The sequence below is a fragment of the Oncorhynchus kisutch genome, linkage group LG21 (genome assembly GCF_002021735.2).
Source record: "Oncorhynchus kisutch isolate 150728-3 linkage group LG21, Okis_V2, whole genome shotgun sequence".
NCBI classification, from domain to species: Eukaryota; Metazoa; Chordata; class Actinopteri; order Salmoniformes; family Salmonidae; genus Oncorhynchus; species Oncorhynchus kisutch.
The window spans coordinates 285,302-311,841 of record NC_034194.2 but is presented as its reverse complement, the minus strand read 5'-3'; the positions used below and the strand labels follow the sequence as shown (position 1 = coordinate 311,841).

At 42.9% G+C, this 26,540-nt stretch overlaps 1 protein-coding gene across 7 annotated transcripts in view; it reads right to left on the bottom strand.

Moving 5' to 3' along the window:
- The window catches only part of LOC109880232 (MAP/microtubule affinity-regulating kinase 3), a 177,074-nt gene that overhangs the window by 4,007 nt on the left and 146,527 nt on the right, over window positions 1-26,540 (bottom strand). For 2 of the 7 annotated variants that reach the window (XM_031800767.1, XM_031800768.1), the window contains exons 13-17: window positions 25,825-26,045; window positions 22,488-22,594; window positions 16,243-16,410; window positions 15,396-15,641; window positions 2,762-2,806 (exon numbers count right to left, since the gene is read on the bottom strand). In XM_031800767.1, the coding sequence (XP_031656627.1) occupies window positions 2,762-2,806; window positions 15,396-15,641; window positions 16,243-16,410; window positions 22,488-22,594; window positions 25,825-26,045 (787 nt within the window). The remainder of the gene's footprint in view (window positions 1-2,761; window positions 2,807-15,395; window positions 15,642-16,242; window positions 16,411-22,487; window positions 22,595-25,824; window positions 26,046-26,540) is intronic. The other 5 variants (XM_031800771.1, XM_031800772.1, XM_031800773.1 and 2 more) reach the window with 3 other exon arrangements.

The following is a 26,540-nucleotide window of genomic DNA, read 5'->3' as shown; positions in this document are numbered from 1 at the left end:
CATACAGGGCTGTCCTCTGTTGGACTCCTAGCCACTCTTATAATGGTCCTATTGGAGACAGCAGTATCTATTCCATACAGGGCTGTCCCCTGTTGGACTCCTAGCCACTCTTATAATGGTCCTATTGGAGACAGCAGTATCTCTACCATACAGGGCTGTCCTCTGTTGGACTCCTAGCCACTCTTATAATGGTCCTATTGGAGACAGCAGTATCTATTCCATACAGGGCTGTCCTCTGTTAGACTCCTACAGAGAACCAGTGTACATGTTCAGCACTGTGCAAAATAGATCAGCGTGAACTAGGTCCAGTAGGGCCCTTTCCCGAATTCTGTTTTCTCTGTTTTGTTTTTCGAGGTTTCCGTTTGTCACTAACAGCTACATAGCATACAGTCGTGGCCAAACGTTTTGAGAATGACACAAATATACATTTTCACAAAGTCTGCTGCCTCAGTTTGTATGATGGCAATTTGCATGTACTCCAGAATGTTACGAAGAGTGATCAGATGAATTGCAATTAATTGCAAAATCCCTCTTTGCCATGCAAATGAACTGAATTCCACAAAAACATTTCCACTGCATTTCAGCCCTGCCACAAAAGGACCAGCTGACATCATGTCAGTGATTATCTCATTAACACAGGTGTGAGTGTTGATGAGGACAAGGCTGGAGATCACTCTGTCATGCTGATTGAGTTAGAATAACAGAATGGAAGCTTCAAAAGGAGGGTGGGGCTTGGAATCATTGTTCTTCCTCTGTCAACCATTGTTACCTGCAAGGAAACACGCACCATCATTGCTTTGCACAAAAAGGGCTTCAGAGGCAAGGATATTGCACCTAAATCAACCATTTATCAGATCATCAAGAACTTCGGGTGGTTCAATTGTTGTAAAGAAGGCTTCAGGGCGCCCAAGAAAGTCCAGCAAAAGCCAGGACCATCTCCTAAAATAGATTCAGCTGCGGGATCGGGGCACCACCAGTACAGAGCTTGCTCAGGAATGGCAGCAAGCAGATGTGAGTGCATCTGCACGCACAGTGAGGCGAAGACCTTTGGAGGATGGCCTGGTGTCAAGAAGGGCAGCAAAGATCCACTTCTCTCCAGGAAAAACATCAGGGACAGACTGATATTCTGCAAAAGGTACAGGGATTGGACTGCTGAGGACTGGGGTAAAGTAATTTTCTCTTCTGAATCCCCTTTCCGATTGTTTGGTGCATCTGGAAAAAAGCTTGCCCGGAGAAGACAAGATAAGCGCTACCATCAGTCCTGTGTCATGCCAACAGTAAAGCATCCTGGGACCATTCCTGTGTGGGGTTGCTTCTCAGCCAGGGGAATGGGCTCACTCACAATTTTGCCTAAGAACACAGCCATGAATAAAGAATGGTACCAACTGTGGAAGGACCACCAGAGGGCAGGCTGAGCTCACGGATAGTAGCCCAACAAGGTATGGGAGACAAGGTAACCAGAGGCAATTAAGCACAGCTGATGGAACTAATGACATACTCTCCTTCCCCTATAAGAGAGAGAATGGAACCAGCAGAGAGGGGAGGGGAAAACTATCTCTGGAAGATGGCCACCGAGAGAGAGGAGCTATCCAGGAAGAACCACTGTAGTTTAAAGATAATCCTATTGTGTTCCTGTTTCATCTGGAGAAGAAGATGTATGTTTTTCCTTGGAAGATTTTCATTGATTATGTTGGAGTGTTTGTGTTGACCAAATGCCCTCAATAGAGAACTCTGTTCAATCAAGAAAACCTACTCCTGACTCGTTTATTCCACCTTCCCGCTTTAGAGTGACGCCCAATTACTTGGTCCGCTCACACAACACATCCTCAGAGAGCAACCTCTCCCAACCATCCAGGAACAGTTTGGTGACGAACAATGCCTTTTCCAGCATGATGGAGGACCTTGCCATAAGGCAAAAGTGATAACTAAGTGGCTCGGGGAACAACACATTGATATTTTGGGTCCATGGCCAGGAAACTCCCCAGACCTTAATCCCATTGAGAATTTGTGGTCAATCCTCAAGAGGTGGGTAGATAAACAAAAACCCACAAATTCTGACAAACTCCAAGCATTGATTATGCAAGAATGGGCTGTAATCAGTCAGGATGTGGCCCAGAAGTTAATTGACAGCATGCCAGGGCGGATTGCAGAGGTCTTGAAAAAGAAGGGTCAACACTGCAAATATTGATTCTTTGCATCAACTTCATGTAATTGTCAATAAAAGCCTTTGACACTTATGAAATGCTTGTCATTATACTTCAGTATTCCATAGTAACATCTGACAAAAATATCTAAAGACACTGAAGCAGCAGACTTTGTGAAAATTATATTTGTGTCATTCTCAAAACTTTTGGCCACGACTGTAGACTAGACATACACACGCACCACACACACAGATGGGCATTCCTGTGCCGTTTCCGGAAAAAAACTGTGAATCACTTATTCCTTTTGTTCATGTCTTATGATTAACTTGATAAATGAATTTTCAATACACATTTACTTTATGTCCTACTAAGTTCAATACATTTTTGAATATTGTTCAATTCCATTTTAACGTCTAGATTCCATGATTCCGTCTACGTTTTCCACAATGCAGATTTAATAGGGCCCCTACTCAAGAGAGAACCCAAAACCCCAGGCACGCCTGAAGTGGAGACCCAGGATGGCAGAGCAGATGGCTGGGTTGACTGTACATTGGGTTGGAGGGGATAAGAGATGGAGGTGGAAGAAAACACTGATGATTTGAAGTATTCCGTCTCACCTTGAACCCTCCAACCTCCCGTTTCTCTCAAACTCTGCTGGGCCTCTGAGATATGGAGGCGTGAGATAACACAGAGAGGAAGAAAGACACAGGAGAGAGAAAATCTGATCTTACAGTCCAGTTAAAAAGAGAGCGGATCAAAAATACTGATACAGAAGGGGGAACGACTAATTTTAGGAAATGAGAGAGAGGGAAAAAGAAGGGGAAAGACAGTATTGACAGGAAGGCAGTGTTAAACGGTATCTAGTCCATAAAGGACCCATGCCTAATGGCACGTCTGGTAGTCGGACATTTCACACCACCAGTATGGGACGTGCAAACAGCAGAGAAGTCCTGTGAGTTGTGATGAAACAAAAGGCTGTGTGTCAGTGGTGAACTTCCTGTCCTCCATATTGCCATGCAGCTCCAGCCAGTTTGATGACCTCCATACATTCTCTTTGGCAATGGGAAGGAAGAACAAAGGTGTGAAGAGAGACTGTTTTGTGGAGGTGTTTGTTTGAGGCGTGCAGGCAGCTGTGTGTGTGTGTTCACAGAAATACTTTAAGGCATATTCACACACTCAAGTGCAGATACAGTACATTCGGAAAGCATTCAGAACGCTTGACTATTTCCACATTTTGTTACGTTAAAGCCTTACTCTAAAATGTATTAAATAGTTGTTTCTCCTCACCTCTACCTCACCTCTACCTCACCTCTTCTCTCCTCTACACACAATACCCCATAATGACAAATCCCCCCAAATTACCCCACCCCCTTAAAAAAATGAAATATCACATTTACATAAGTATTCAGACCCTTTACTCAGTACTTTGTTGAAGCACCTTTGGCAGCGATTACAACCGCAAGTCTTCTTGGGTATGACGCTACAAGCTTGGCACACCTGTATTGGGGAGTTTTTCCCATTCTTCTCTGCAGACCCTCTCAAGATCTGTCAGGTTGGATGGGGAGCGTCGCTGAACAGCTATTTCCAGGTCTCTCGAGATGTTCGATCGTGTTCAAGTCCGAACCCTGGCTGGGCCACTCAAGGAAATTCAGAGACTTGTCCCGAAGCCACTTCTACGTCGTCTCTGTACTTTGCTCCGTTCATCTTTCCCTCGATCCTGATTAGTCTCTCAGACCCTGCCACTGAAAAACATCCCCACAGCATAATGTTGCCACCACCATGCTTCGCCGTAGGGATGGTGCACGGTTTCTTCCAGACGTAATACCTGGCATTCAGGCCAAAGACTTCAATCTTGGTTTCATCTGGTCAGAGTCCTTTAGATGTCTTTTGGCAAACTCCAAGCAAGCTATCATGTGCCTTTTACTGAGGAGTGGCTTCCGTCTGGCCACTGTACCATAAAGGCCTGATTGGGGGTGTGCTGCAGAGATGGTTGTCCTTCTGCAAGGTTCTCCCATTTCCACAGAGGAACTCTGGAGCTGTGTCAGAGTGAACATCGGGTTCTTGGTCACCTTCCTGTCCAAGGCCCTTCTCCCCTGATTGCTCAGTTTGGCTAGGCGGCCAGCTCTAGTAAATGTCTTGGTGGTTCCTAACTTCTTCTATTTAAGAATAATGGAAGCCACTGTGTTCTTGGGGACCTTCAATGCTACAGAAATGTTTTGGTACCCTTCCCCTGATCTGTGCTGAGACACAATCCTGTCTCAGAGCTCTACAACCATTCCTTTGACTTCATGGCTTGGTTTTAGCTCTGACATGCACTGTCAACTGTGGGACCTTATATAGACAGGTGTGTGCCTTTCCTAATCATGACCAATCAATTGAATTTACCACAGGCGGACTCCATTCAAGTCGTAGAAACATCTCAAGGATGATCAATGGAAACAGGATGCACCTGAAATAAATTTCGAGTCTCATAGCAAAGGGTCTGAATACTTATGTAAATTAAATCGCTTTATCATTATGGGGTATTGTGTGTAGATTGATGAGGAATCCATTTTAGAATAAGGCTGAAACGTAACAAAATGTGGTAAAAGAGGTCGGAATATTTTGAATGCACTGTACATGTAGACACACACACATTCACGCCAAACCCTCTCACACAGATGCACACAGACACATCTAATTGTCATGCGGCTGGAGAGTGCTGGACCTGGTTGGCTGTGAGATTGAAAAAACAAAGCGAGAAAGGGATTGTTCGATGCTCAGACAGAAGGAACACTATCTCTGGGCTGGATGGAGTTCCCCTGAAAAGAGGCAGGACACGAGAACTGGTGGAGCAACGATTGTGGTACTACACCACAGAACCCTATTAATAGAGCAAGGTTCTCCCATTTCCACAGAGGAACTCTGGAGCTGTGTCAGAGTGAACATCGGGTTCTTGGTCACCTTCCTGTACTACACCACAGAACCCTATTAATAGAGCTGGTGATGGTACTGACCTGAAGAGCTTCAAAATACAGCTATAATTCAGGTCCACAATGCTCCGCTTCACAGCTCCACCAGTTCTCGTGTCCTGCCTCTTTTCAGGGGAACTCCATTCACGTGCTCCGCTTCACAGCTAAACCAAAGGCCTGCACTTTTGAGATGCATTGTGCAGGTAATCGACAGTCATCAAGAAAAACAACTCTGGCAAGAAGGACTTAAAGGCTATTTGGAACAGATTCTAAGTCATACTACTCTGTGCGTCTGTCTGGGACTGAGTCAAGGAGAAATTGAGGGACAAGTTCCTTAGCCAGGTGGTTAAGGGCTCAAATCAAGGATAAGTTCCATTGCTGGGCCAGAATAGCTTCCAGGGACACCAACGCGAGGAGAGAGAGGACGATGGGGAGGAATTTATCTATAGTCTGGGGGATTCGGTACCTGAACGCCGTCCTGCAATGAACCACTTCTCAATCATCATCTCGATCGGCAGCCACTTTAAGAGCCCAGTACCCTAAATTACACAGCCAAGAAGAAAAATTAAGCAGAGCTCTCTGAAATTAAAGATGGTGTCCATTGCGTGAGAGAAAAAAGTACAGCCTAGCCCATGAAATTATTCTCTTTAAAGTTGTCTTCAGTGTGTGTTTATTTTTACCATGCAGACCAATAGTGAAGACATAACACACAAGGAAATAGCACACAGGGAAAAAACTAAAATATAAATGGTAATTAAAGAAGAAGTTACAGGTCTGTGAGAGCCAGAAATCTTGCTTGTTTGTTGGTGACCAAATACTTATTTTCCACCATAATTTGCAAATAAATTCATCAACATCCTACAATGTGATTTTCTGAATTTCTTTTCTCATTTTGTCTGTCATAGTTGAAGTGTACCTATGATGAAAATTACAGGCCTCTCTCATCTTTAAAGTGGGAGAACTTGCAAAATTGGTGGCTGACTAAATACTTTTTTGCCCCACTGTATGTATGTATGTGTATTTACATATATATATATATATATATAATAATAATACACACACACGTACATACATACATACATACATACATACATACATACATACATACATACATACATACATACATACATACATACACACACACATACACACACACATGTACATACATACATACATACATACATACATACATACATACATACATACATACATACATACATACATACACACATGTACATACATACATACATACATACATACATACATACATACATACATACATACATACATACACACACACATGTACATACATACATACATACATACATACATACATACATACATACATACATACATACATACATACATACACACACACATGTACATACATACATACATACATACATACATACATACATACATACATACATACATACATACATACATACATACATACATACATACATACATACATACATACATACATACATACATACACACATGTACATACATACATACATACATACATACATACATACATACATACATACACACACACATGTACATACATACATACATACATACATACATACATACATACATACATACATACATACATACATACATACATACATACATACATACGTACATACATACATACATACACACGTACATACATACATACATACACACGTACATACATACATACATACATACATACATACATACATACATACATACATACATACATACATACATACACACACACATGTACAATATATATATATATAATAATACATACACACGTACATACATACATACATACATACATACACACGTACATACATACATACATACATACACACGTACATACATACATACATACATACATACATACATACATACATACATACATACATACATACATACATACACACGTACATACATACATACATACATACATACATACATACATACATACATACATACATACATACATACATACATACATACATACACACACACATACATACATACATACATACATACATACATACATACATACATACATACATACATACATACATACATACATACATACATACATACATACACACATACATACACACATACATACATACATACATACACACATGTACAAATATATATATATACATACATACATACATACATACATACTACTCATTCAAGGGCTTTTCTTTATTTTTACCATGCAGACCAATAGTGAAGACATAACACACAAGGAAATAGCACACAGGGAATCATGTAGTAACCCCCACCTTGTCACAACACAACTGATTGGCTCAAATGCATTAGGAGGAAAATAAATTCCACAGATTAACTTCTAAGAAGGCACACCTGTTAATGCATACCAGGTGACTACCACATTAAGCTGGTTGAGAGAATGCCAAGAGTGTGCAAAGTTGTCATCAAGGAAAAGGTTGGCTACTTTGAAGAATCTCAAATGATGATTCCATATGTGTTATTTCATAGTTTGCTGTGTTTGTATGGCTTTTACTCCCAACATTGGCTTTTACTCCCAACATTATCGTCCACTGATCCACAGAGTGTGGTAAAAAATGTATTTCCATAGGGCATAGAACAGACTCTTGGGCCACCCCTGACGTCACTGATCCACAGAGTGTGGTACCAACTTCATACAATTAATAAAAATGTATTTCCATAGGGCATAGAACAGACTCTTGGGCCACCCCTGACGTCACTGATCCACAGAGTGTGGTACCAACTTCATACAATTAATAAAAATGTATTTCCATAGGGCATAGAACAGACTCTTGGGCCACCCCTGACGTCACTGATCCACAGAGTGTGGTACCAACTTCATACAATTAATAAAAATGTATTTCCATAGGGCATAGAACAGACTCTTGGGCCACCCCTGACGTCACTGATCCACAGAGTGTGGTACCAACTTCATACAATTAATAAAAGCCTAGTCACCAAAAGGAAGGGTTCTTGCCTGAATACCATCACGCTAGATGCTGCCAAACTAGCAAATGGTTCCCACCAACCTTTTACCAACTTGTATGCATTTGATGTACAGTCATAAATGCATTGTATGGTGCAGAAGTTCTGCGATCATATACACATATGAAACGAGCACACGACTAAATGAAAGCATACATATTGGTCAGCATTTACATTAGTGAGACCTAGCACAGACCTGCTCTGTAGAGGACCATGCATGGTTCTTCATGATAAGAAAGCATATAGGTCTTAGACATGCTAAATTGCACACCCATTAGGGCTTGAGGAGCCAAGAGGTCAGTCAGTTTCAGGCATTTTATTCAAGCTCTTTGTCCACACAGGGTTAAAAAATGAATTACACAGTTGACCGATTAGTCAAGTGTTTCTGATTAATTGCACACTGAGCCAATTGGCGGGGTCTTCCTACCTTTTGATAAACCTGAATTAAATATTTGTATAAAAAAAAAATGTCACAACCAGTCAAATTTTGTACAAACAAATCTTTAGTTTAAAGAAAAGAAGAAAAAAAATCATGTTTGACGTTTCTTTTTTGGACCAGCATAATAAAATCAGTAGATTTTAGGTGTCAACATTTCTGTGAGACATCTCTGTCTGAGCCTGGCTGCTAGCCTAGCTGCTAGCATCTGTTACTGGCATATTTCAGACAGCTTGGATAATGAATCATTGCAGATTCCCTAGTATAGAGTATAATTCTAGAGCTTAGGTGTTCAAATCTGGTCCAGGAAATACCTGAATAGCAGCTATGAAAGGATAAATCATTGCAGATTCCCTAGTATAGAGTATAATTCTAGAGCTTAGGTGTTCAAATCTGGTCCAGGAAATACCTGAATAGCAGCTATGAAAGGATAAATCATTGCAGATTCCCTAGTATAGAGTATAATTCTAGAGCTTAGGTGTTCAAATCTGGTCCAGGAAATACCTGAATAGCAGCTATGAAAGGATAAATCATTGCAGATTCCCTAGTATAGAGTATAATTCTAGAGCTTAGGTGTTCAAATCTGGTCCAGGAAATACCTGAATAGCAGCTATGAAAGGATAAATCATTGCAGATTCCCTAGTATAGAGTATAATTCTAGAGCTTAGGTGTTCAAATCTGGTCCAGGAAATACCTGAATAGCAGCTATGAAAGGATAAATCATTGCAGATTCCCTAGTATAGAGTATAATTCTAGAGCTTAGGTGTTCAAATCTGGTCCAGGAAATACCTGAATAGCAGCTATGAAAGGATAAATCATTGCAGATTCCCTAGTATAGAGTATAATTCTAGAGCTTAGGTGTTCAAATCTGGTCCAGGAAATACCTGAATAGCAGCTATGAAAGGATAAATCATTGCAGATTCCCTAGTATAGAGTATAATTCTAGAGCTTAGGTGTTCAAATCTGGTCCAGGAAATACCTGAATAGCAGCTATGAAAGGATAAATCATTGCAGATTCCCTAGTATAGAGTATAATTCTAGAGCTTAGGTGTTCAAATCTGGTCCAGGAAATACCTGAATAGCAGCTATGAAAGGATAAATCATTGCAGATTCCCTAGTATAGAGTATAATTCTAGAGCTTAGGTGTTCAAATCTGGTCCAGGAAATACCTGAATAGCAGCTATGAAAGGATAAATCATTGCAGATTCCCTAGTATAGAGTATAATTCTAGAGCTTAGGTGTTCAAATCTGGTCCAGGAAATACCCGAATAGCAGCTATGAAAGGATAAATCATTGCAGATTCCCTAGTATAGAGTATAATTCTAGAGCTTAGGTGTTCAAATCTGGTCCAGGAAATACCTGAATAGCAGCTATGAAAGGATAAATCATTGCAGATTCCCTAGTATAGAGTATAATTCTAGAGCTTAGGTGTTCAAATCTGGTCCAGGAAATACCTGAATAGCAGCTATGAAAGGATAAATCATTGCAGATTCCCTAGTATAGAGTATAATTCTAGAGCTTAGGTGTTCAAATCTGGTCCAGGAAATACCTGAATAGCAGCTATGAAAGGATAAATCATTGCAGATTCCCTAGTATAGAGTATAATTCTAGAGCTTAGGTGTTCAAATCTGGTCCAGGAAATACCTGAATAGCAGCTATGAAAGGATAAATCATTGCAGATTCCCTAGTATAGAGTATAATTCTAGAGCTTAGGTGTTCAAATCTGGTCCAGGAAATACCTGAATAGCAGCTATGAAAGGATAAATCATTGCAGATTCCCTAGTATAGAGTATAATTCTAGAGCTTAGGTGTTCAAATCTGGTCCAGGAAATACCTGAATAGCAGCTATGAAAGGATAAATCATTGCAGATTCCCTAGTATAGAGTATAATTCTAGAGCTTAGGTGTTCAAATCTGGTCCAGGAAATACCTGAATAGCAGCTATGAAAGGATAAATCATTGCAGATTCCCTAGTATAGAGTATAATTCTAGAGCTTAGGTGTTCAAATCTGGTCCAGGAAATACCTGAATAGCAGCTATGAAAGGATAAATCATTGCAGATTCCCTAGTATAGAGTATAATTCTAGAGCTTAGGTGTTCAAATCTGGTCCAGGAAATACCTGAATAGCAGCTATGAAAGGATAAATCATTGCAGATTCCCTAGTATAGAGTATAATTCTAGAGCTTAGGTGTTCAAATCTGGTCCAGGAAATACCTGAATAGCAGCTATGAAAGGATAAATCATTGCAGATTCCCTAGTATAGAGTATAATTCTAGAGCTTAGGTGTTCAAATCTGGTCCAGGAAATACCTGAATAGCAGCTATGAAAGGATAAATCATTGCAGATTCCCTAGTATAGAGTATAATTCTAGAGCTTAGGTGTTCAAATCTGGTCCAGGAAATACCTGAATAGCAGCTATGAAAGGATAAATCATTGCAGATTCCCTAGTATAGAGTATAATTCTAGAGCTTAGGTGTTCAAATCTGGTCCAGGAAATACCTGAATAGCAGCTATGAAAGGATAAATCATTGCAGATTCCCTAGTATAGAGTATAATTCTAGAGCTTAGGTGTTCAAATCTGGTCCAGGAAATACCTGAATAGCAGCTATGAAAGGATAAATCATTGCAGATTCCCTAGTATAGAGTATAATTCTAGAGCTTAGGTGTTCAAATCTGGTCCAGGAAATACCTGAATAGCAGCTATGAAAGGATAAATCATTGCAGATTCCCTAGTATAGAGTATAATTCTAGAGCTTAGGTGTTCAAATCTGGTCCAGGAAATACCTGAATAGCAGCTATGAAAGGATAAATCATTGCAGATTCCCTAGTATAGAGTATAATTCTAGAGCTTAGGTGTTCAAATCTGGTCCAGGAAATACCTGAATAGCAGCTATGAAAGGATAATCATTGCAGATTCCCTAGTATAGAGTATAATTCTAGAGCTTAGGTGTTCAAATCTGGTCCAGGAAATACCTGAATAGCAGCTATGAAAGGATAAATCATTGCAGATTCCCTAGTATAGAGTATAATTCTAGAGCTTAGGTGTTCAAATCTGGTCCAGGAAATACCTGAATAGCAGCTATGAAAGGATAAATCATTGCAGATTCCCTAGTATAGAGTATAATTCTAGAGCTTAGGTGTTCAAATCTGGTCCAGGAAATACCTGAATAGCAGCTATGAAAGGATACATCATTGCAGATTCCCTAGTATAGAGTATAATTCTAGAGCTTAGGTGTTCAAATCTGGTCCAGGAAATACCTGAATAGCAGCTATGAAAGGATAAATCATTGCAGATTCCCTAATATAGAGTATAATTCTAGAGCTTAGGTGTTCAAATCTGGTCCAGGAAATACCTGAATAGCAGCTATGAAAGGATAAATCATTGCAGATTCCCTAGTATAGAGTATAATTCTAGAGCTTAGGTGTTCAAATCTGGTCCAGGAAATACCTGAATAGCAGCTATGAAAGGATAAATCATTGCAGATTCCCTAGTATAGAGTATAATTCTAGAGCTTAGGTGTTCAAATCTGGTCCAGGAAATACCTGAATAGCAGCTATGAAAGGATAAATCATTGCAGATTCCCTAGTATAGAGTATAATTCTAGAGCTTAGGTGTTCAAATCTGGTCCAGGAAATACCTGAATAGCAGCTATGAAAGGATAAATCATTGCAGATTCCCTAGTATAGAGTATAATTCTAGAGCTTAGGTGTTCAAATCTGGTCCAGGAAATACCTGAATAGCAGCTATGAAAGGATAAATCATTGCAGATTCCCTAGTATAGAGTATAATTCTAGAGCTTAGGTGTTCAAATCTGGTCCAGGAAATACCTGAATAGCAGCTATGAAAGGATAAATCATTGCAGATTCCCTAGTATAGAGTATAATTCTAGAGCTTAGGTGTTCAAATCTGGTCCAGGAAATACCTGAATAGCAGCTATGAAAGGATAAATCATTGCAGATTCCCTAGTATAGAGTATAATTCTAGAGCTTAGGTGTTCAAATCTGGTCCAGGAAATACCTGAATAGCAGCTATGAAAGGATAAATCATTGCAGATTCCCTAGTATAGAGTATAATTCTAGAGCTTAGGTGTTCAAATCTGGTCCAGGAAATATCTGAATAGCAGCTATGAAAGGATAAAGTTGTGAATTTTTTTAAATTAATATATTCAATAATACTTTCATGTTACTTTTCTGATTGAACTTGAGGGTCTTTGTTCTTTAGTCATCGAACGCAAAAAGGCCCCAAAAAGTAATGAAGACATTCTGTACATGACAGAGCATCGTGACATCAAAATATAATTTGGGTTCAAATGTAGAACCAGATTTATTCTGAGGGGAGACTATTCGTCTTACTATTCAAAAGAATTTCAGCCTATGACCATATCTGTCTGGACAAAATAATGAATATTACCCACAAAAACTGAAACGCTGCCACTATTCATTCTAATTCTGGTACACAAACAAATGAAAAGCCGCATTGATAGATTTTGTCAGGGGGGAAGCCAACATGGACTACAAAGAGAAGTGAGAGATATACATACTGACATTTAGTGTTAAAAGCAGGGCAGGTCTATTACTCAGTTACACTAAATCCAAGTGTACACATGGCAGACCTTTGAGGGAATGATGTATCTGCACTAAGACTAAGGCACTGAAAAACAACTTTCATTTCACTCAGTGAGTCAAACTACAGTGAGCTCCAAAAATATTGGACAGTGACATATTTTCTGTTGTTTTGGCTTTGTACTCCAGCACTTTGTGACTGGGGTTCAAGTGCAGACTGTCAGCTTTAATTTGAGGGTATTTTCATCCATATCGGGTGAACCTTTAGAAATTATAGCACTTTTATACAAAGTCCCGTCCCATTTTAGGGGACCAAAAGTCTTTTCCCACCAGAGATTTGTTTCCATCACTATGCGTGATGATGTAGTGCACATACCAATACCGTTTGCAGTTACATTTCCATGGACCTAATAAAAAATACCTACAACCCCCTTATGGCTAGGGGGTAAAAGCTGTTTAGAAGCCTCTTGGACCTAGACTAGGCTCTCCGGTACCGCTTGCCATGTCAGTCTATGACTAGGGTGGCTGGAGTCAATTTTGTGACAATTTTTAGGGCACTCCTCTACTCTCCTGGATAGCAGGAAGCTTGGCCCCAGTGATGTACTGGGCCATACGCACTATCATCTGTAGTGCCCTGCGGTCGGAAGCCGAGCAGTTGCCATACCAGGCAGTGATGCTCTCGATGGTGCATCTGTAAAACCTTTTGAGGATCTGAGGACCCATGTCAAATATTTTAAGTCTCCTGAGGGGGAATAGGTTTTGTCGCGCCTTCTTCACGACTGTCTTGCTGTGCTTGGACCATGTTAGTTTGTTGCTGATGTGGACACCAAGGAACTTGAAGCTCTCAACCTGCTCCACTACAGCCCCGTCAATGAGAATGGGGGCGTGGCTCGGTACTCCTTTTCCTGTAGTTCACAATCATCTCCTTTGTCTTGATCACGTTGAGGGGGCGGTTGTTGTCCTGGCAACACATGGCCAGGTCTTTGACCTCCTCCCTACAGGCTGTCTAGTTGTTGTCAGTGATCACGCCTACCACTGTTGTGTCACCGGAAAACATAATGGTGGTGTTGGAGTTGTGCATGGCCGTGCAGTCATGAGTGAACAGGGAGTATGACCATATCTGTCTGGACAAAATAATGAATATTACCCACAAAAACTGAAACGCTGCCACTATTCATTCTAATTCTGGTACACAAACAAATGAAAAGCCGCATTGATAGATTTTGTCAGGGGGGAAGCCAACATGGACTACAAAGAGAAGTGAGAGATATACAAACTGACATTTAGTGTTAAAAGCAGGGCAGGTCTATTACTCAGTTACACTAAATCCAAGTGTACACATGGCAGACCTTTGAGGGAATGATGTATCTGCACTAAGACTAAGGCACTGAAAAACAACTTTCATTTCACTCAGTGAGTCAAACTACAGTGAGCTCCAAAAATATTGGACAGTGACATATTTTCTGTTGTTTTGGCTTTGTACTCCAGCACTTTGTGACTGGGGTTCAAGTGCAGACTGTCAGCTTTAATTTGAGGGTATTTTCATCCATATCGGGTGAACCTTTAGAAATTATAGCACTTTTATACAAAGTCCCGTCCCATTTTAGGGGACCAAAAGTCTTTTCCCACCAGAGATGTGTTTCCATCACTGTGCGTGATGATGTAGTGCACATACCAATACCGTTTGCAGTTACATTTCCATGGACCTAATATAAAATACAGCATGGCCAATTTGGCCCGTCAAGTTTTCAAAGAAAAATGTGAACTTAAATGTTAAATGTTTAAAAATCATCCCGCCGCGGGTGAATGACTTACTTCATCTGTAGCCCAATGTGGGAGGACCACACACACAACATGTCATCGTGACTCCAGGTTTTCGTCAATATGATGGTTATTATAGAAATGTTTTAGCATAATCAATTTTACCGACACAAAAAGATGGTATTTTGTTGCCATTTGGAACATTTACAGTTTTTTTTTTGGTTCATTTCCATCAGGCCTGTCATGACATTTCTTATCCGACGCACTTTACTGGCATAAAACCTAGTTACTTTTGGAGCTCACTTTATATGACTGGGCGATATGGACAAAATCCATATCACAATTTATCACATTTTATCGAGTCTAATCATCACGGTGAAGATGTGAAGGATGATATTATATCCACCTAAATTAGACAGACTTGAGTATGAAATAGGGTATGGATACATTCCTCAAACCCCCGGTGCCGAACACTGCGTACAGTGGGACGTTTGAATTGTTTCGGGGACACCATTGGCGGCTTTGGCTTACCTGCGTGTGAGCTTGGAGGTGAGCTTGGTGAAGAGGTTGGAGGAGCCGCGGCTGCGGGACTGCGAGAGGGGTGTGGCGTCATGCGAGAGCGTGGGCGAAGCGGGCGGGCCGTTGTAGGTGGCAGTGCGGCGCTCCCGCAGCTGGCCGCCGTGGAAGGTGCTGCGGCTGGCCGTGCCACGGGGGAAGTGAACCCGGTCGGGGGGCGTGGCGCTGCCAGGGTTCCGTTGACTGGAAGTCGCTGTTGTGCTGGGGAGGAAACCGGGTTCATGTTCATAACAGGGGGTACCATCACAGCAGATGTTTGGTTAGTTATGACTTTATCAACCACATCATGTGAACACTTGGTTTTATTGTTTAGTTGACTAAAGAGTTAAAGGGAAACTAAAACAGAACCTTCAGGACATTCGAGCCAATGAAAAAGAGGTTGCTTATCTTCGCTACATTAGGGATGGTTTGTTTATCAGGTGATATTTGGCTGGCACTACTTCGGACCAAATACACTTGGGTATGTTAGAGGAAAGAGACCAGAGCACGAGGCAATCCTTCTTCGTATTAAACACACAAATGGACCTTTTAAAAGAGGTCCTCAGCCATTGGAGGTGGTGTTTTGGGGGTGAAGCTAACGGAATGAGAAGTGAGCAAAAGTGTGGGATGAGTGTTCGGGAGGGAAAGGGTACGATTGGTCAGAAACTAATTTGGTGGGAGGTCAGACGGCGTTAGAGAGAGTTAGAAAGTGTGGACAGAGGGGGGGGGGGGGGGATGGAAAACGAGGTTAGAGAGAAAAGCAGACAGATCAAATGGGACCCCCTAGTCAAACCCCTGGGAGTTGGGGTGGGAAGCCTCTTACTTAGGCCTGAAGTCAACGCCGTCGGTAGGTGGCAGCGTTTGGCGGCATGTGTGGCCCGAAGCCGACAGGGCCTTCTGGTGGCGCAGGTGGACTGAGGCCGAGGAGGAGGTGAGGGCCTTGGAGTAGGCAGAGAGGCTAGTGGTGCAGGCCGCCGACATTTCACTCATGCTGCCCCCAAGAGGACAGGAGGTGAAGTGGGGCGAAAAAGGCCACAGGGCCAAAGCAGCAAATGTGGATTTAAATAAAGCATTGAGGGCATAAAAAGAGTCAAACTTCATAAGCCAGAGGTAAAGGACAGAAAAGGCTCTATTGAATGAATGTACCGTAACAGCAGTAAACTTCATAAGCCAGAGGTAAAGGACAGAAAAGGCTCTATTGAATGAATGTACCGTAACAGCAGTAAACTTCATAAGCCAGAGGTAAAGGACAGAAAAGGCTCTATTGAATGAATGTACCGTAACAGCAGTAAACTTCATAAGCCAGAGGTAAAGGACAGAAAAGGCTCTATTGAATGAATGTACCGTAACAGCAGTAAACTTCATAAGCCAGAGGTAAAGGACAGAAAAGGCTCTATTGAATGAATGTACCGTAACAGCAGTAAACTTCATAAGCCAGAGGTAAAGGACAGAAAAGGCTCTATTGAATGAATGTACCGTAACAGCAGTAAACTTCATAAGCCAGAGGTAAAGGACAGAAAAGGCTCTATTGAATGAATGTACCGTAACAGCAGTAAACTTCATAAGCCAGAGGTAAAGGACAGAAAAGGCTCTATTGAATGAATGTACCGTAACAGCAGTAAACTTCATAAGCCAGAGGTAAAGGACAGAAAAGGCTCTATTGAATGAATGTACCGTAACAGCAGTAAACTTCATAAGCCAGAGGTAAAGGACAGAAAAGGCTCTATTGAATGAATGTACCGTAACAGCAGTAAACTTCATAAGCCAGAGGTAAAGGACAGAAAAGGCTCTATTGAATGAATGTACCGTAACAGCAGTAAACTTCATAAGCCAGAGGTAAAGGACAGAAAAGGCTCTATTGAATGAATGTACCGTAACAGCAGTAAACTTCATAAGCCAGAGGTAAAGGACAGAAAAGGCTCTATTGAATGAATGTACCGTAACAGCAGTGTAGTATAGCTAATTAGACAAGCAGAAGTTTAAGGGAGCTTATTCTGCAGTGGTGACTGCGTGTCTATTGGGTTGCACTGGTAAAAGGGTGTGGATTGTCGAATGGATAGGAGTGTGTCGCCCTCAGTCCGATACATATCGGTTTTATTTATAATTGAGGGGAATTGGATCAGTGTATAGCAATGTTGCATTGCACTCATTTTATTTGTGAATGTTGTGAATACCTCATTCGCGAATGACTCATTCATGAATGACTCATTCAAAAAGTAATCTTGTTGATAAATCTGAGCACTGAACATTAATTGCTATGGTAACACAAGGAATCTCAGAAAACAAAATGCGTTTCTTAGTAGACAAACCCAGGTAAGTCCATCCCTGTTTTACTGAATTTCTTCCATTTGGTGCCTAATGAACAAGAGAGATGAAAGGCTGTGACCCCTGCTAACCGACGGCGGTCAAATGACGGTCAGAAACCAATAGAGGACAAGCTTACGTCTAAGTTTTAAACCCTCTTGGAACCATGAGGAGAAGTTCAAACATACCTTCCAAGCACTTTTGTCCTCAAGATTCTCTTGGAATAGTCCATTTTAAAGTTGACCAGGCTCGTATAGTTGTAATCAGAACACTTCATCAAGCAGGCCAAAAGTGTTTTATCCAACGCCACATATGGACTACTTAAAATTACAGGATAAGACAGGCCTTTCAAAGTAGCAGTCTTGGGTAATATACACTTTGGTTTTTCTTGAGCTTGACATTTACAGGCCCCAATGTATCCTTCTGTTGTTCCTAACCAATGGGTTTTTGGCATGGCTGTCCCCCCCTAGTGTTACAGAGAAAACACGATGTTCGTGCGTGTGATTATGATGAATGGGGCCTTCCGGCACCTCTATTGAAACAACAACCCCCCCCTTCAGACACAGCGTTTAACTAGAACACCATATTCAAGGCCAGCATGAATTTGGAATAGGGTGGTGTACCGAGCTGCCGCGAGCATAATGTTTCTTCCAATAGTGTGGAAAGAGATGTGTGTGAAAATGAGTGTCTTTGTTCATGAGACAAAGACAACAAATGTGTGTTTGAGAGTGCGTTTGTGAGAGTGTGTGTGTGTGAGAGAGTGCGTGCATTCGTAGGAGTGTGTGAGAGAGAGTGAATGTGTAAGAGAGCGTGCGTGTGAGTAGCCTAGCAGCTAAGAGCGTTGGGCCAGTAAAAGTAACATAATTAAAGAGCAGCAGTAAAATAACAATAGCGAGGCAACAGGAGGTACCGGTACAGAGTCAATGTGCGGGGACACAGGTTAGTCCAGGTAATTGAGGTAATAGGTAGAGTTATTAAAGTGACTATGCATAGATAATAAACAGTGAGTAGCAGCAGCGTAAAAGAGAGGGGGGGCAATGCAAATAGTCTGGGTGGCCATTTGATTAGATGTTCAGGCGTCTTATGGCTAGGGGGTAAAAGCTGTTTAGAAGCCTCTTGGACCTAGACTAGGCTCTCCGGTACCGCTTGCCATGTCAGTCTATGACTAGGGTGGCTGGAGTCAATTTTGTGACAATTTTTAGGGCACTCCTCTACTCTCCTGGATAGCAGGAAGCTTGGCCCCAGTGATGTACTGGGCCATACGCACTATCATCTGTAGTGCCCTGCGGTCAGAAGCCGAGCAGTTGCCATACCAGGCAGTGATGCTCTCGATGGTGCATCTGTAAAACCTTTTGAGGATCTGAGGACCCATGTCAAATATTTTAAGTCTCCTGAGGGGGAATAGGTTTTGTCGCGCCCTCTTCACGTCTGTCTTGCTGTGCTTGGACCATGTTAGTTTGTTGCTGATGTGGACACCAAGGAACTTGAAGCTCTCAACCTGCTCCACTACAGCCCCGTCAATGAGAATGGGGGCGTGGCTCGGTCCTCCTTTTCCTGTAGTTCACAATCATCTCCTTTGTCTTGATCACGTTGAGGGGGCGGTTGTTGTCCTGGCACCACATGGCCAGGTCTTTGACCTCCTCCCTACAGGCTGTCTAGTTGTTGTCGGTGATCACGCCTACCACTGTTGTGTCACCGGAAAACATAATGGTGGTGTTGGAGTTGTGCATGGCCGTGCAGTCATGAGTGAACAGGGAGTATAGGAGGGGACTGAGCACGCACCCGAGAGGCACCTGTGTTGAGGATCAGCGTGGCGGATGTGTTGTTACCTACCCTTACCACCTGGGGGCAGCCCGTCACGAAGTCCAGGATCCAGTTGCAGAGGGAGGTGTTTAGTCCCAGGGTCCTTAGCTTATTGATGAGTTATGTGGGCACTGTGGTGAGCTGTATGAATAGCATTCTCACATAGGTGTTCCTTTTGTCCAGGTGGGAAAGGGAAGTGTGGAGTGCAATTGAGATTGCATCATCTGTGGATCTGTTGGAGCGGTATGCAAATTGGAGTGGGTCTAGGGTTTCTGGGATAATGGTGTTGATGTGAGCCATGACCAGCCTTTCAAAGTACTTCATGGCTGCAGACGTGAGTGCTACGGATCGGTAGTCATTTAGGCAGGTTACTTTAGTGTTCTTGGGCACAGGGACTACGGTGGTCTGCTTAAAACATGTTGGTATTACAGACTCAGACAGGGAAATATTGAAAATGTCAGTGAAGACACTTGCCAGTTGGTCAGCACATGCTCAGAGTACACGTCCTGGTAATCCGTCTGGCCCTGCAGCCTTGTGAATGTTGACCTGTTTAAAGGTCTTACTCACATTGGCTACGGAGAGCGTGTTCACACAATCGTCCGGAACAGCTGATGCTCTCATTGCATTTTTCAGTGTTACTTGCCTCAAAGCGAGAACTAATTTTGCTCGTCTTACTGGGCAGCTCTCGGCTGTGCTTCTCTACTTAGTCTGTAATAGTTTGCAAGCCCTGCTACATCCGGCGAGCGTCAGAGCCGGTGTAGTACGTTTTGATCTTAGTCCTGTATTGACGCTTTGCCTATTTGATGGTTCGTCGGAGGGAATAGCAGGATTTCTTATAAGCTTCAGGGTTAGAGTCCCGCTCCTTGAAAGCGGCAGCTCTACCTTTTAGCTCAATGCGGATGTTGCCTGTTATCCAGGCATGTACAGTACATACATGTACAGTCACTGTGTGGATTACGTCACTGTGGGGATGATGTCATCGATGCACTTATTGATGAAGCTAATGACTGATGTGGTGTACTCCTCAATGTCATCGGAGGAATCCCAGAACATATTCCAGTCTGTGCTAGCAAAACAGTCCTGTATCTTAGCATCTGCTTCATCTGACCACTTTTTTGGTGACCACTGGTGCTTCCTGCTTTAATTTGTGCTTGTATGCAGGAATCAGGAGGATATAATTATGGTCAGATTTGCCAAATGGGGGGCGATGGAGAGCTTTGTACGCGTCTCTGTGTATGGAGTAAAGGTGATCTAGAGTTTTTTTTCCCTGTGGTTGCACAATTGACATGCTGTTAGAAATGAGGTAAAAATTGATTTACTAAGTTTCCCTGCATTAAAGTCCCCGGCCACAAGGAGTGCCGCCTCTGGATGAGCGTTTTCCTGTTTGCTTACGACGGAATTTATGATTATTTGTTGTCCGGACCTCTGGCAGTCTCTATGGGGGTGCCACAGGGTTCAATTCTCGGGCCGACTCTCTTTTCTGTATACATAAATGATGTCGCTCTTGCTGCTGGTGATTCTCTAATCCACCTCTATGCAGACGACACCATTCTGTATACTTCTGGCCCTTCTTTGGACACTGTGTTAACAAACCTCCAGACGAGCTTCAATGCCATACAACTCTCCTTCCGTGGCCTCCAACTGCTCATAAACGCAAATAAAACTAAATGCATGCTATTCAACCAATCATTGCCCGCACCTGCCCGCCCATCCAGCATCACTACTCTGGACGGTTCGGACTTAGAATACGTGGATAACTACAAATACCTAGGTGTCTGGCTAGACTGTAAACTCTCCTTCCAGACTCACAGTAAGCATCTCCAATCAAAAATTAAATCTAGAATCGGCTTCCTATTTTGCAACAAAGCTTCCTTCACTCATGCTGCCAAACATACCCTCGTAAAACTGACCATCCTACCAATCCTTGACTTCGGCGATGTCATCTATAAAATAGCCTCCAACACTCTACTCAGCAAACTGGATGTAGTCTATCACAGTGCCATCCGTTTTGTCACCAAAGCCCCATATACTACCCACCACTGCGACCTGTACGCTCTCGTTGGCTGGCCCTCGCTTCATACTCGTCGCCAAACCCACTGGCTACAGGTTATCTAAGAGTCTCTGCTAGGTAAAGCCCTGCCCTATCTCAGCTCGCTGGTCACCATAGCAGCACCCACTCGTAGTACACGCTCCAGCAGGTATATCTCACTGGTCACCCCCAAAGCTTTTTTTGCACCACAGTATCTCTACTTGCACATCCATCTTTTGCACATCTATATATTGCTATATTGTAATTACTTCGCCACCATGGCCTATTTATTGCCTTAACTCCCTTATTTGAACTCACTGTATATTAGTTTTATTTTTTATTGTATTCTACTGTATTATACACATTCCTGTATGTTTGTTTTACTCCATGTGTAACTCTGTGTTGTTGTACGTGTCGAACTGCTATGCTTTATCTTGGCCAGGTTGCAGTTGCAAATGAGAACTTGTTCTCAACTAGCTTACCTGGTTAAATAAAGGTAAAATAAAAGTTTTAAAAAGTAAAGTAAAATAAAAAATAAAAATAAATTGAGAGCGGTCTAAGTGCATCGGTTTGTGGTGGTAAATAGACAGCTATGAAAAATACAGATGAAAACTCTCTAGGTAATAAGTTACAAATAACACGAAAAAATGAACCAATAGCACAGTTGGTTAAGAGCCAATAAAACAGCAGCCATCCCCCCTCCAGTGCCATTTTATAATCCCCGAGCCGACTAGGTGAAGAATCTCTCAATATGTCTTTGAGCAAGGCGCTTAACCCTAATTGCTCCTGTAAGTCAGTCTGGATAAGAGTGTCTGCTAAATGACTAGAATGTTTTTTTTTTTTAAACGTGTGTGTATGCATGTATCTGGGTCTTTGTGCCTGTATTTAGGGGGCCAGGAGGGACAACAGGACAGAGCTTTGGCCCCTCTCACCTGTTCTCTTTTCCATTCTGGATGACAGCGGAGTGGCGGTCCGAGGCATTCCTGTCACTACACACATACGTGTTCCTCCTCGTCATGCCCCCTGACATTGAGTTAGCCTGGAGGGAGAGAGCGAGAGGGTTATGAAAAGAGAGAAAGAGGATAAGGGTGAGAGAGTGAAAGAAAGAGAGGAATTGTTTTTTTGTTTTTTTTAAACAATCCATTTACACTGTTGTGCTTTTTGTCAGTTCTTTCACTTTTCGCGCCAATAAAGTTTCTTCAATTGAATTGATAGAGGGGGAGGAAGGAAGCTGAGACAGATGGTGACAGACAGAGAAAGAGATACATAAATAATGAAAGAACAAACAGAAGAAAGAAAGTCATGCAGACCACAACACACTAGCTCATAGCAGTAGAAGAGTTATGGAAAAAAGACGGAGGAAAACTAGAGAAGATACTGTTACTAATGAGGACAAATGCTGTAAACATTCTCTCTCTCTTTTTCCAACATTGACATCACCCTGTGAGCGAGAATGTCCGTGTGTTAATGTCTGCGTAATTGTGGTTGGTGTGTGAACCTGTGTGTATATACACTATACAGTGCACTTGGAAATATTCAGACCCCTTCACTTTTTTCACATTTTGTTACATTACAGCCCGATTCCAACAATGATATAAAACATGTTTAATGATCATCAATCTACACACAATACCCTATAATGACAAAGAAAAAAACAGGTTCACAAATGTTTGCAAATAAAAATGTAAATGTCACATTTACGTAAGTGATCAGACCCTTACTCAGTACTTTGTGGAAGCACGTTTGGCAGCGATTACAGCCTTGGCTCTTCTCGGGTATGACGCTACAACTTTGGCACACCTGTATTTGGGGAGTTTATCCCATTCTTCTCTGCAGATCCTCTCTAGCTCTGTCAAGTTGGATGGGAAGCATTGATGCACAGCTATTTTCAGGTCTCTCCAGAGATGATCAGGTTCAAGTCCGGGCTCTGGCTGGGCCACTCAAGGACATTTAGAGACTTGTCACGAAGCCACTCCTGCGTTGTCTTGGCTGTGTGCTTAGGGTTGTTGTCCTGTTGGAAGGTGAACCTAGCCCCAGAGGTCCTGAGCGCTCTGGAGCAGGTTTTCATCAAGGATCTCGCTGTACTTTGCTCCGTTCATCTTTCCTTTGATCCTGACTAATCTCCCAGTCCCTGCCGCTGAAAAACATCCCCACAGCATGATGCTGCCACCACCATGCTTCACCGTAGAGATGGTACCAGGTTTCTTTCAAATGTGACGCTTGGCATTCAGGCCAAAAAGTTAAATATTGGTTTCATCAGACCAGAGAATCTTGTTTCTCTTGGTCTGAGAGTCCTTTAGGTTCCTTTTGGCAAACTACAAGTGAGCTGTCGTGCCTTTTACTGAGGAGTGGCTTCCGTCTGGCCACTCTACCATGAAGGCCTGATTGGTAAAGTGCTGCAGAGATGGTTGTCCTTCTGGAAGGTTCTCCCATCTCCACAAAGGAACTCTGGAGTTCTGTCAGAGTGACCATCGGGTTCGTGGTCATCTCCCTGACCAAGGCCCTTCTCTCCCGATTGCTAAGTTTGGCCGGGCGGCCAGCTCTAGGAAGAGTCTTGGTGGTTACAAACTTCTTCCATTTAAGAATGATGGAGGCCACTGTGTTCTTGGGGACCTTCAATGCTGTAGAAATGTTACTGTACCCTTCCCCAGATCTGTGCCTTGAAACAATCCTGTCTCGGAGCTCTACGGACAATTCCTTCGACCTCATGACTTGGTTTTTGCTCTGACATGCACTGTCAACGGTGGGACCTTATATAGAGAGGTGTGTGCCTTTCCAAATCATGTCCAATCAATTGAATTTATCACAGGTGGACTCCAATCAAGTTGTAGAAACATTTCAAGGATGATCAATGGAAACAGAATGCACCTGAGATACATTTTGAGTCTCATAGCAAAGGCTCTGAATACTTACAGTGGGGCAAAAAAGTATTTAGTCAGCCACCAATTGTGCAAGTTCTCCCACTTAAAAAGATGAGAGAGGCCTATAATTTTCATCATAGGTACACTTCAACTATGACAGACAAAATGAGAGAAAAAAAATCCAGAAAATCACATTGTAGGATTTTTAATGAATTTATTTGCAAATTATGGTGGAAAATAAGTATTTGGTCAATAACAAAAGTTTATCTCAATACTTTGTCATATACCCTTTATATACCCATATACCCTTATGTAAGTAAGGGTTCTATTTTTTATACATTTGCAAAAATGCTTTGTCATTATTGTGTGTAGATTGGTGAGAAAAAACAAAAATGTAAATCCATTTTAGAATAAGGCTGTAATTGTGGAAAAAGTGAAGGTGTTTGAATACTTTACGAATGCACTGTGTATACAAAAGTACGTAGACAACCCTTAACTTAGTGGATACGGCTATATCAGCCACACCCGCTGATGGTGTATATATAGAGCACACCGTCATGCAATCTCCATAGACAAACTTTGTAAGTAGAATGGCCTTACTGAAGAGCTCAGTGACTTTCAATGTGGTACGGTCATAGAATGCCATCTTTCCAACAAGTCAGTTCATCTGCTAGAGCTGCCCAGCTCAACTGTAAGTGCTGTTATTGTGAAGTGAAAACGTCTAGGAGCAACAACCTCTCAGCTGCGAAGTGGTAGGCAACACAAGCTCACAGAATGGGACTGTCGAGTGCTGAAGCACGTAAAAATCATCTGTCCTCAGTTGCAACACTCACTACGAAGTTCCAAACTGTCTCTATATGAAATGGATTTCTATGGCCGAGAAAATCACACACAAGCCTAAGATCACCATGCGCAGCCTGCCGAGGTGCGCAGCGGTCTAAGGCACTGCATCACAGTGCTTGAGGCGTTATTACATACCCGGGTTCGATCCCATGCTGGATCACAACTGCCGTGACCGGGAGTCCCATAGGGCGGCGCACAATTGGCAAAGCGCTGTCTGGGTTAGGGGAGGATTTGGCCGGGGGGGGCTTTGCGCTCTAGTTTGGGGAAGGCCCTTTCCTGTTCCAGCATGACAATGCCCCCATGTACAACGCAATGGTCCATACAGAAATGGTTTGTCGAGATTGGTGTGGAAGAACTTGACTGGCCTGCACACCTTTGGGATGAATTGAATAGCCAAATGCGAACATCACTAATGCTTGTGGCTGAATGGAAGACCCTACAGCAATCTTTCAACATCTAGTTGAAAGCCTTCCCAAAAGAGTGGAGGCTGTTATAGCAGCAAATAATGACCATGCTTTTTTAATGAGTGTAGTGTATCTTCCATGTGTATATTCTTTGTACTCACGGTGGGTGTGGTGGAGCCTTTCTTGTGGTCGGGGATGTCGGCCTTGTTGGGGTTGTTGGCATTACCTAGTAGGGGACTGGCAGGGGCAACGCCGCCACTGCGCCCACCCGACAAACCAGACTTCTGGGTCTGAGCACCCCCGTCCTCTTTGTAGTCGCCGTTGTCGGCCGAGGTGGTCTGGCTCCTCTTGGGGTAGCCCACCGAGGGGATGGACGGACCGGCTGGATGGATGGAGGGAGGGAGAGATACAGGGATCAGTGTGGAGTTAGAATGGGAACTGTGCTGCATTGGAGGTTCACATGCATCTTCCTATATTTTCTCATATTCTCTTTACCTCCTTTCCTCCTGTCCCACTTACATCATCTTCCTCCCAGTCCCTCCCTCCCTGCCCCTCTCTCCCCCTCCCAGCCCCTCTCTCCCACCCTCTCCTCCCTCCCAGCCCCTCTCTCCTCCCTCCCAGCCCCTCTCTCCCCCCTCTCCTCCCTCCCTGCCCCTCTCTCCCTCCCCCTCTCCCCCTCCCAGCCCCTCTCTCCCCCCTCTCCTCCCTCCCAGCCTCTCTCTCCCTCCCAGCCCCTCTCTCCCCCCTCTCCTCCCTCCCTGCCCCTCTCTCCCTCCCAGCCCCTCTCTCCCCCATCTCCTCCCTCCCAGCCCCTCTCTCCCTCCCAGTCCCTCCCTCCCAGCCCCCCCTCTCCTAGCCACTCTCTCCATGCCCCCTC